This window comes from Letharia lupina (assembly GCF_014066315.1).
Source record: "Letharia lupina isolate WasteWater1 chromosome Unknown contig_1, whole genome shotgun sequence".
In the NCBI taxonomy this organism is placed as follows: domain Eukaryota; kingdom Fungi; phylum Ascomycota; class Lecanoromycetes; order Lecanorales; family Parmeliaceae; genus Letharia; species Letharia lupina.
In genome coordinates, this window is record NW_023502970.1 from 1185737 (window position 1) to 1198839 (window position 13103).

Below are 13103 nucleotides of genomic sequence, written 5' to 3' on the forward strand. Positions count from 1 at the left end.
CGTAGGCTTGGCACCGCACATATCTGCCCTGCAGGCACATCGATTAATAAACATCTTTCCACCACACCACATTGATGAGTCACATGATATTGATTCCTTAACACCGTGGCTTAACCTTCCTACTTATTCAGATCACAACCTCTATTGTCATTTCAACTGGCAAAGTCTACAAGAAAGAGAAATCAGCTGCTTGTTGCCAAAGTTATCCATTCAAGTCTCTCCTTGTCGTAGCCTGAAGTCATTGACAGAAAAATGGCAGACCAAGATTCCTCATCATTCTTTGGCGGGATCACACTTACATCTACGCCTCAAAGTACATTTGCGGGACTACGATCCCACCCATCTCAACGGGACTCGAGTGCTAGCACTTCCAGAAGTAGCATTGACAATCAGATTAGAGGTATGAGAGACTCTATTTGAGCAAACACAATCAATGCTTATTACTAGTCTACCTTTTACTAATATTCTTAATGGCTCATAGAAGACGTCCTTGTCAACAATACATCGAATGGCATGAGGTGGCTTTTTATGGCATACAAATATCGGCTTCTTTGGGGTGTTGCTCTGATGTTGGCCGTGACACCACTCCTCCTTCGCTTTGCACTTCAACCCGGCCCTTCGAACAACGCGCGACATCCACCTAGCCCGACCGTTGATACCTGTCCCAGGCTCGCTTCAGTCATCAACTTGTCTCCAGTACATGTCTTCGATAGATCAGTATACATGTCAACAGTCGACGAGCATACACTGTTGGAGATGGAAAAGTCCTGGTCTGATATCACGCTTACTGTGATGGATACAAGTCGCCCGCTCGGATGTCTTGCGTATGCTTCCGAAAAATCTACCCGCCTCTCCAATCAAGACCAGGACAAATACCATGTCTTTCTCGACGATGTGATCGCTGTTCAAAGCCAGCTCGAATACACCAGCTTGAACATTTCACATCTTATGGACCATTACCGACTTCTTCGGCCACAATATCACGAGCACAACTCAAGTGCTGCGAGAGCTCTTGAGGTCTCTGAACGGAGTGGTTTCAAGAAAGGCCTCATAGCCGGCAAATTTGTGACCTGGGCCTACCTGGGCGTCAATTTTACGAAGTGGTATCGGGACCCTTGGGTTAAGGCACACAAAACATTCAAAGCAGCACAATTGGGTGTCGCCACTTTTGAAGGCGAAATGTCAAAACTGGAATCCATTGCGCAAGTCATTCAGGAGGTCAACCACCATCTTGACCGCTTAGCTTTTGTCGTATTTGAGGACGTGGTCAAAGGTGATTGTTATAGCTGTATGGTCAGAACGCGAGACATACTCATGCTGGTGAGGCAATTATGGGGTCGGCTACTGGCCATGGGGGAAGAATAGCAGTTTGAGAGCTTGTGGGGAAGTCTCGATTGCTTATACTAGGACTTTGCCTTCTTTACTTGGCACATTCAAAGATGGATCTATCGTCTCTGCACTCTCACTTGGTTTGACGTTTCCACAGTTGTTTGTCATCAATTCGTGAAACGCCCACCTTCGCTTAAGCGCGCTTCAAGGGGTGACCCGGTCCAGTGATCAGCACACTGACCCGCTGCGTAATTCAAAGAATCATTAAGCTGCGCAGAATTGCGCCGAGTCTCGCTCTAGACCATGAAAGCCTACGAAGTAAAGCTGTGATAGAGTAGCACTGGCAACATTTAGGAAGAGAACAGGGCAAGCTCGCGTTCCAATTTGGACTGGGTAGTAGTAAGGGTGATTGAAGTGCAATTCCATTGGTATGAAGTCGGCTTAATAAATAAAATCTTCGATTGAATTGCTACTCAATCTAGCACTCGATAAGCAATCTTTTTATCGGGAGCTAAATTCTTGCTAAGATTTATCAAATGCTTTACACTCCGGACTTCCATGATAATGAAAATTCTAATTCGTGGTTGAAGGCTGTATGAATTATCACTCGATCAATCAGATGGAAGTGATGTCTTGAGACGGGCCCCTCCCTATAGTCCCCCGTCACCAAAATTAGCCCTAGCGAAACTATCCGATAGATATGTCAGGACCAGCATAGGTGTGATACCAGTATGGGTGAGGTAGAACAAGGATAATAAGGCTACCGAACTATGTAGGTAGGAAGGAGGCATGATATAGTAATATAGTAGGATGCCTCGGGCTGAGGGCTGAGTGGTGTGTCAAGGGTACGCTCGTAACACTACCCCCCCCTCTCAAATAGCCATGGCCCCCATGGCTGGTAGACCGGAGATGCACGCCCATTGCTTGCCCTGTGTCTCCAAACATCCATAGTCCGTGTAGGCCTTGATTGGAGAAGATTTGCCGAGGTGTAGCGGTATTGCCGGGCCGCATGCTGGTCTTGACTGTGCCATACCTGCATTGTCCTTCAGAGATCCTGGAGATGTAGCCACATCTTGCCTGCGTACCAGCAAGATTCTCCGAGTTCTTCTCCTTGCCCAGTCTTCTTGCCATAATCCTTCGGTAGAATTGAAGAAAATCCAACGTATGTATTCACCTCCAACACCTTTTGGCAGCCTGGCCTGGGAGCTTCACTGTAGATTTACCCTGTGTCTCCCATGCTCTTGCCATCAAAAATCCATCCTCCGTTCCATCTCCTTCGATTCGTAGGGTCTGGTAGGGAGGTAGGAGGTTGGGAAGAATCGAATGTGTTGAATGCCATTTGGTAGCAGGCTCACTATGTGTGTTGTCGACATGCTTAGTGAAGAGGTCGATATGTGTCGTTTCGGGGCTGTTCCCGTCGCCATTGTAGTAGGCTTACTATGTGTGTTGTCGATATGCTTAGTGAAGAGGTCGTACATTTACTGCCATTGTAGCAGGCTCACTGTGTGTGAGGTTTGTGACGATTTCTTTCTACTATCAATTCGCTAGTCGTACGAATAGTCCCTATGCCTTATTTATCTCTCGCCTACTATTCTGACGAGGTCGTTCCGCTGTCTCGTTTGGGCTCTTTGAAATTGAGTTACCCGTATAGTAAGCTTACCTAGAGATATAATATTATTAAAGCCCCTATTAACGCATTTCTTCAAATTTATCTACTAATTCGAATAGAGTATACTCGAATTATATTTCTCTTTATCGAGGGATATAAAGAAGTTTTATTATAATATTAGAATTAATATAAATATAATATTAATATAAATAAGATAAAATAAAGATAATAAGATTATCGAATTTTATAGATAGAAAGAAGATATAATATAGTAGAGAATATCTTCGCTAGACTCGCTAGCTATAGAATTAAAGACTAAGTAATATATTAAGAATACGCTTATAATAAAAAGACTTACTTTACTCGTAAGTAAATAATTTAATATTAAATAATAATAATAATCTAAATAATTACTCTATAGTAAAGAACTTTCTAATTATTCGACTTATTAATTAATATTCTTCTTTTTAAATATTATTAACTTCTTATTCTTTCGCGTCGCTATCGTTCTACGCTTAAAAGTTCGCTAGATCTTTAAATTCGAGTTATACTTTTATTAAAATTTTATTCTATTCTTATTAAATAATTTAATAATAATACTTCGTCGAAGTTTAATTACTATAGAGAAGATGAGATTTTTTAGAATAATTTATACTTTCTATTAACTATAATAATTAAATTTATTTATACTTATTTATATTTCATCTTTACTTATATTACTTTACATTCGATAATTTCGATATAATATTAAAATACTTCTCTTCTTAAATATATATAATATTATTAATCTTTTATTAATATTAAGACTTTTATATTAAAAAAATAAAATTAAAATACTTTAAATTTTATCGATTTATTATATCTTAAAAAAATTATTATTCTATTATCTCTATTTCTACTATTTTTTTAATCTCTTTTATTACTTTTATATCTTTATTTTCTCTATCTTACTATTATTATTATAATAGAGTTTATAATAAAATCTTTAAATATTATATTAATAAATTAAAATCTTATAAAAAAAATCTTAAATTAAAAATTATATATAACTTATAACTTATAACTATTACGAGCGTATTCTATATCTCTATTAATATATTATTTCGTCTTATTATTTACTAAAGTCTAGTATATCTTAATATCTTCTATTTATATAATTATTCGATATCTAATTATCTTATTTAATATATCTATATTAATATTATATTTATATTAATTCTAAAACTATAATTAAATTACTCTATTTACTATATTTAAATTAATAAAAAAATTAAAAAAATTAATTAATAGAGGCTTTAATAAAATATTAACTTAAGTTATTATATTTTTAAATAAATCTATTATATAGATAATATATTATAAAGAATATCTATCGAATTTATATAAGAATTTTATAATTAATTAGAGAAATAAAATAATTATTAATCTAGTTTATTTATTTAGCTAGTAAATTTAAATAAATTATTATTTAACTTAATAATTATATAACTAATTCTATAAATAAAGTAAAAGTATTTAAAAAAACGATATTTAATTTTTTTTAACTTTGTTATAATAATTTAAATAATTAATAAATAAAAAAAAGGTTTTTATAAAATATAATATTATTTTTTCAATTTATAATAAAGTCTTATAAAAGATATTAGAAGAAGTTTTTCTTCTCTCTACTTCGCTTAATATTTATAGTATTAAAGACTTAAAAGAAATAATATAATTCTCTTTATTTTATTTTAAAACTTACTTTCTTTCTTTCTATAAATTTCGAATATATAATTAAATTAAATAAATCGAAATAGTAACTTTCTTATTTAAATATTTAATTAATAAATAAAGATTTATAAAAGCTTTAATTCTAACTTAAATCGAATTTACTTACTTTCTATACGATATATAATTTACTTCTATTACTATAAATCGCCAATTAATTATATTCTTATTTAAGAAAGAAGTCTTTACTTAATAATTATATTTTTAATATATCTTATTAATTAAGTAAGTTATCTTCTTAATAGATTATCTAAAATTATAGTTAATAAATCGATTTCACTAATAACTCGATTTAAAGTTATATATAATTAACTATAGATAAAAATTTCGAGAAAAAAATATTAACTAATATGCTACGGAGGTCGGTATCAAAAGTTCTAGACATGCCAAGATAAGGGTTCAGGTAGGGCTGAGTGCTTAGTATGCTTCCAAATTTCATAAATAGCATTATTATTCTTTATTTTAATAAGTATTAGTGCTCTATATAATAGCGACGCTGTACATACATACGGAGTACATATATACGAAGTATATATATGCGAAGTATATATATAATAGCGATATTAATAGGGTATATAATAGTAATAATATTAAAGTACTAGTTATAGCGCAGGGGAATAGGGGGAGAGTATAAAGACTTTTAATATATAAGTCTCGTTTATGTAGTATAATAGATAGAAATCTTCTTACTATTCTCTATCTTAATTATCTTTTATTAATATATCTAATACTTAGAGTATTAATTATAATAATAAGACTCGAATTTAAGTACTTACTTTAGTTGAGACTAGAATTACTATCAAAATTATTATTATAATCACTAAAATATCTCGTTAAACCATTAGTTGACTTTAGAAATAAGCTTATAATAGAGGATACGATTTCATTATATTTAAAAAGCTCTTAATATCGTATATTATAGATAAGCCTAGATTCGAACGTCCCTTAATTATTATATCTACACTTAAGAGTATAATTCTAGATACTATATAAAAAAACCGCTATAATCGTAAAAAGACTTCTTTTATACTTACTACTAAATAAGAAATCTCATTTATAATAATACTATAAGTACTTAGACGTAATAATTTCCGAGCCTATAAAATTATTAAAAAATTATCTCTTATAGAAGTTATAATAGAAGCACATTATTAATTCGCTTTACGATATAAGGACTAGATTATAGAAGACTAGAAAAGAGTAATTTAAAGTAATAAGACTAGTATAATCTTAAATTCTCGATAGAAAAGAGTATATATATAGCGTTAATCTAACGAGATCTTCGTTAAATCTAATATATAACGTCGTTTCGTAGATACTATAGAGTTTATATTCTAAAGATATTTTTTCTATAATAAAAAGAGTTTTTATTATATCTAAAAAGCCGAGATTACTACTAAAAAGAAGAAGTATATTAAGAATCTCGCTAAAATTAATATTACTCTAGAACCTAACGCTAAATAAGCTTAGGAATTTAAGATCGATATAAGACGTATAGACCTTCGAAATCCTTCTAATAAGAAGTCTATATAAAACTTCACTATTAAGATTAGAAAAGTTACTATTAAGAGAAAGAAGAGAGAAATTAATTAATATCGCTACCAGAAAAAGGTATATATTCTTATATTTCTTATATTTCTTCTTCTTATTAGATATAGATTCTTATTTTAAAGCTTCTAAAGTTCGCTTAGAAGTGTAAATAAAAAAGACTTAATATAATAATTATAAAAGATAAAGTCTTAGCACACATATCAAAGTATTAAGAAGCGATATTTATATTATTTAATATCGTTAGAATAGTCTAATACGATAACTCTCCGAATCTTAATATAATTAAGCCTTATTAACTATAAATAAAACGTCGTACTACTCGAAAAGATGTATTAAGAACTTATAAGAAAGTCGAAAGACGATAGCTACATTATTAAAATTACGAGCTTACTTAAAAGAGAATTTAAAAGTAGATAGAGCGAATACCGAGATATATTGCGAAGATAATACGTCTTAAAGATAATAACGAGTATAGAGAAGGCCGTAAGAGAGATGATATACGACTATACGACTCCGCCGAGCGAGCTAATAAGTATATACGCAATTATATAAAGCATCATCGTTAAATAAATGTAACTATACAGAAGTGCCAAGAATACCAAGAGTGCCAAGTATTTTAGCGCTGTCCAGGACTTTTGGTGCCGACCTCCGTATAATAGTTAGCTTTAAGATTAATTAATCATTATATTAAAGGCTAATTAAATTAAGAATTAGATATATTAAAAGAAAGTATATAAATCGTTTAAATTAAATAGAGCTAGAGAGATATGTAATATATAATATTATTTATTATTATATTCGCCTCTAAAAATATAATAATCGAGTATTTTAAATCTACTATATTTAATTTATAAACGTATCTTATTATATAAATCTATACGCTACTTTAAATATATTATAATTATAAATAAAATAATTAGTTTAAAATCTTATTAATAGCTATTAATATATATATAAAAGAATAAGATAGAGTTAAGCTATAAAATCTTAAATTTATATAAATAGTTAATTATAATTTTTTTAGATCTACGCTTTTTAGTTAGACTAGCTAAGTTAGCCTATAAGTTCTTTTATATCTTCTTATTAAAGATTTATACGTAGAAGACTTATACTACTAATTACTTAATATCTTTTAAATATAATTACTTTATAATTTTATAAGTTATAGATCTTATTTTACGCTTTTTAATAATATAAAAATTATAAAGTTTAATCTATTATTAATATAGTAATTTAATATTTAATAATTATATAAATCGCGTTCGAGATCGAATTTTTTTTTCTATTTATATAACTATTAATTCTCTCTTACTCTATTAATTCTATTAATTTCATTAATATAAATATATTTACCCTCTCTATCCCTCGCTCTTATATTATTAAATCTATAAGATATATATATCTCTTCTACTTTCTTTTAGTGCCCTTATTAATATCTTTAAATTATTTCTTTTCGAATTTATTATTACTAGTAATTAAGGCTATAAGCGAGCTTAATAACTACTTATTACTATTTATAAGCGCGTTAAATAACTTTTAGAAAGAACTTAAACGAATTTATAATTATTATCTTCTTCTATATAGAGATCTATATCGAAAGTTCTATATATGTGCTAAAACTCTTAATATTCTTAATATTCTTCGGTATTTAATAAATTTCTTAAATAGCTTTATTTTTTATTAATAATTTTTTATATATCTACGTATATATTTATTAGCTCGCTTATTTAAATTATATAATCGTATATCTCCTTTAAAACGATTTTCTCTATACTTATTATTATCTTTTAAATAAATAACTTTAATAATATATCTAGATATACGTTCTATTTACTTCTAAATTCTCTCTTATAAAAGCTTATATTTCTAATAATAAATTTATCGCTTTTTAGTCTCTTTTCGAGTTATTAATAAATCGTTTTAAGTAATATATCGCTTTATTTAAGATTAATATAACTTAATATAGTTTAGATTCGACGAGTTTTTATATTATAATAATCTAAGTATATCTATAAATATAAAAACTAGTTTCTAAAACTTTAAGATATAGATCGAGGCCTTATCTTTTATAACTACTATATTAAATCTATTCTCTTTATATTTCTAGATAAATTTTAAAAGTAATAAAAGAAGAATCTATATTTAATTAGCGAAAGAAGTTAAAGAATTTAGAGAAATATATATAAATAGATCTTCTTCTAATAGCGATATTAGTTAATTTTCTCTTTTTTTTCTATAATAATAACTTTTTTAGTTTCTACTATAAATCTTTATTAAGGCTTTGTATTAAAAAGATTATATAAATCTATATATCTTATATTAATCTAAAGTTCTTACTATAATTTAATTTTAAGCTTTAAGATCTTATTAATAGCAGCTAGTTTCTAAATATATTTCTTCTTTTTAATTATTATTTCAATCTTTTAAATATAATATAAACTCTTTTTATTATATAAGAAATACTCTTAAAATATAAACTTTATAGCGTTTACGAAATAATATCGAATAGCTAACTTAATATAGATCTTATCGAGCTAATATTATTATCGTATTGATTCTCGTCGAGAGTTTAAGACTATATTAATCTTATTAATCTAGATTATATTCTTTTAATCCTCTATAATTTAAACTTTATATTAGAAAGCGAATTAATAATAAACTTTTATTTAGACTATTTAAAGAGGCGGTTTTTTAATAGTTTTAATTAATCGAAAGTTATTACGTTTAAGTACTCGTAGAATTATTATTAAAGAGATTTCTTATTTAATAATTAATATAAAAGAGGTTTTTTTATAACTATAACGATTCTTTTATATAGTAATTAAAATAATACTTTTAAGCTTAAACGTAATAATAGAGAGTTATCTAAATCTAAGAATATCGAATATATACGATAATAATAGCTTTTTAGATATAATAAAGTTATATTTCTATTATAAGCTTTTTATTTTAGATAATTAATAATTTAATAGAAGACTTTTATAATAGCTATAACGATCTTCGCTATAATATTATATTTAATTAAAATAAATATCTAAAGTCTAATTTTATTATTATAATTAATACTCTAAGTATTTTATATATTAAAATTAAAGAGTAATAGAAGATATCTATTTACTATATTAAATATATATTAAAATTCTTTATATTCTCTCTTTATTTCTCTATTCTTTTATTAGCGTAAGTATATATAGTATTAATATCGCTACTATCGCTATAATATTAGTATATATAAGTAAAGGCCTATGAATTAAATTCATAGAGTTGGATTTTTCTAAGTTAAATCGAATTTTAGCCCTAGCCCTAAGTTAAATCGAACTCTAATCGCTTGCTATGCGTTTTTAACCTACTTCTACTACTATAAAATTAATTTAATCTATATAGTCTATAGATATATATATATGAAGAGAGACGCGCTAAGGCCTAATTAGGAAGGTATAGTATAGAGAATTAATTCGTAATAATTACCTATAAAAAATAGAGAAAGGCTATATTCTTATAGTAAGAAGTATCGAAATATCGGAAAGAAATGGAGATAACGTGTTAATTAGTGGTGTGAATCCCACAATATCTCCTACCGTAGTAAAATCTTTCGAATAATGGAATAGCTATAGATATCGGATGATTTTAATTCGTCTAAATATATATCGTCTAATATTTCTTCTATAGAGGCCTAATTAGCTGTGATTGTCGTAGTAGATCTTTCTCTTATAATATTATTATAATAATGTATTATATTAATGTAGTAAGAATAATAGATTAAGTTATAGTAGTATTCTCCGCTTATTAAGTAATAATTTGATATAGAATCGTAAAGAGCATATAATGTGGGATCTTGGAGAGCTAAGCTGTGTTCTTAGTGCTGGAGATCTTATTACCGCTTAGTTTCTCCGTAGTATTCTCCGTATTTACCTATTATAGTTTCTTCTCTTACGATATTATTAATATAGTGGAAATAATAGATTAAATTATAATAGTATTCTCCGCTTATTAAATAATAATTTAATATAGAATCGTAGAGAGTATATAATCTAGGATCTTGGAGAGCTAAGCCGTATTCTTGATATTAAGAGTCTTATTACCGCTTAATTTCTTCGTAATATTCTTTATAGTATTCTCCGTAATATTCTCCGCATTTATCTATTATAGTTTCTTCTCTTACTTCTTAATATAGTAAGAATAATAGATTAAATTATAGTAGTATTCTTCGCTTACTAAGTAATAATTTAATATAAAATCGTAAAGAGTATATAACGTAAGATCTTAGAGAGCTAAGTCGTATTTTTAGTATTAAAGATCTTATTACCGCTTAATTTCTTCGTAGTATTCTTCATATTTACTTACTATAATAACTTCTTTTACTCTAGCTAAATAAATTAATATAAGATTATAAAGGGTAGATCTATTATATTACTACTACTGCTAATTATATTTATAATATTCTTCGTAGTATTCTCTATATTCGCTTATTATAGTTTCTTCTCTTATTTAATTAAGTGCTTTAACTAAATAGCTAACTAAGTAGCTAATTAAATAAATAATTAAATAACTAGCTAATAATTTAATTAAGTAAATTATTAAACTAATAGAATAGATAGTATTAACTAAGCGATTAGTCGAGTATCGCTGGCTTAAAAAAAGTATATAGAGAAAGATAATGACTATAAATCCGTTTAGGCTCTTTTTAAGGGCCTTTTAACGCGTTTTTAAGTACGAATAAATAGAAGAGAAAGACGCGTCTTAGAAGATAGTATCGCTAAGTTAAAAGGTACTATCGCTGGCTTAGAAGGAGTATATAGGAGAGAACGTATTCGTTTAGACTCTTTTTAAAAATCTTTTAACGCGTTTATAAGTAGTAGTAAATAGCTATTAAACTACGATCTCGATTACTAATAATAGCGAATTTATCGAGAGATAACTTAAAGGCGTTAGTAAGAGATTTAAAAGATAGACGAAAGAAATATATATCTTAGATACTTAGTAATATTTAGACGAGGGGTATCGAGAACGAATTTATTTATAATTGATAAATTAATAGAATTATAGAAGAAGAATAATTATATAAATAGGTGAAAGAATTATTATTCGATCTCGAACGCGTCTAATATAACTATTATAACTATTATATTTAAATATCTATTTAATTTATTAATAGTAGATTAAACTTTATTATTTTTATAGCGTTAGAAAGCGTATATTAAGCTTTATAATTTACTAAATTATAAAGAAATAGTATATAACCGATAAACGCCGATGTCGAGATAACAAATTTAATCGAGATTCTTCCCCTATATTTAATTGCTTTCTTATGTTAATTATTAAATAACTTTACTATTAATAGTTTAATATGTCTTAAATTGCTACTCTATCTACTTCTAATAAGAACGAATTAGATTAGACCTTAAAGCAGCAAAAAAAAGATACGAAAACTAGTAAAAGATAGGCATTTCTTGAAAAACGTAACAATCTTCTCCATCGTATTCTATCACTTCCCGAGTATTAACTAATAATAATTGAGTATCGAGCAACTATCAGTCATCTCTTAAGTAACCTATTTCTTACTTCACGTACTATATTTAGCCTTATATAAACTACTACTATCTAGGAAATACTTCGAGATAATATTAATTTATATACCTCTACTTAAAGTTCTCGCGATTCTTATTGATACTCTATAACTATATTAGAGCTTAAAATCTTTAATCTATATGAGAATTCTTCACTTTTCTACTATTCATAATTACTGGGGGATTAATGAAATTACACCTGTGGCTTTAATAAGTTCTCCCTCTATCTCTATACTATTAAAGATATTACGAGGTAATCATAATTAATAAGACTTAAAGGCCATTCGAGCGTGCTTTATGTGTCGTAAAGACATTTAAAATCGAGGTTTTAAGCGAGAGATTAGTGGGAATAGAGATAATGCTTTCAAGATACGCGGGGAATATAAAGTATATCAGATCTTTTTATATCGCAAAGGGGATTGCGTAGGATAATTTCATGAAAGAGATAATACATTGAACTCTATATAATAGATCTAGACTATATTTATTAAATTATATTAATATAATGGGGTAGTAATCGAAATAATAGTGCGGAGAAAATAATTTATTGCCTCTCGGCGTTTATCGAATAGAAAGCTGATTATTTTAGAGGATAAGACTTCTATATATAGATTTTTATAGATTTTTGATAGTTACGGACGCTAATTTATTTACTCGCGGTGTCTAATCAAAAAGCGTAGACCTAACGAATTAATAATTAGCTATATATATAAATTCAAGGTTTTCTAGTTTAGCTCTATCTTATTCTATTATATATATTAATAATAAAATAAAATAGAGCTAAGTTTAAAAATCTTAAATTTATATATATAATTAATTATAAATTTAAGTTCTCTACGCTTTTTAATTAGATTAACTATATTATCGCGAGTAAATAAATTAGCGTTCGCAACCATCAAAATCTCGCCCTTCCGCGCCTCTCTTATTAAAAAAATAGATATATATTATTAACATATAGAATAACTTTTTTATTTTCTATTAAAATTTTAAGATTTTTTTTTAAATTATAGAACGAAATATAGACTTTCAGATAAAAAATGAATTTTTAAATTTAGTCTTATAATTATTAAAGCGTAAGAAATTTAAATATCGCTTATTAAAGTTCGCTCGACAGCCTTAATTAAAAAATAGATGTATATTATTTAATTTTAGAATAACTTTTTTATTTTCTATTAAAATTTCGAGATTTTTCTTTTAAATTATAGAACGTAATGTGAGCTTTTAGATAAAAAAAGAGTTTCTAAATTTAGTCTTAAAGATATTTAAAGATAAGAAATTTA

At 27.5% G+C, this 13103-nt stretch overlaps 1 protein-coding gene across 1 annotated transcript; it reads left to right on the forward strand.

The window, feature by feature from the left end:
- Positions 1-252: 252 nt before the first annotated feature.
- Positions 253-1365, forward strand: HO133_000019 (uncharacterized protein; the record flags this gene model as incomplete). The annotated part of the gene is made up of 2 exons (XM_037290959.1): positions 253-400; positions 482-1365. The coding sequence occupies 2 exons, from the start codon at positions 253-255 to the stop codon at positions 1363-1365; spliced, it is 1032 nt and encodes a 343-aa protein (XP_037157833.1).
- Positions 1366-13103: the final 11738 nt, after the last annotated feature.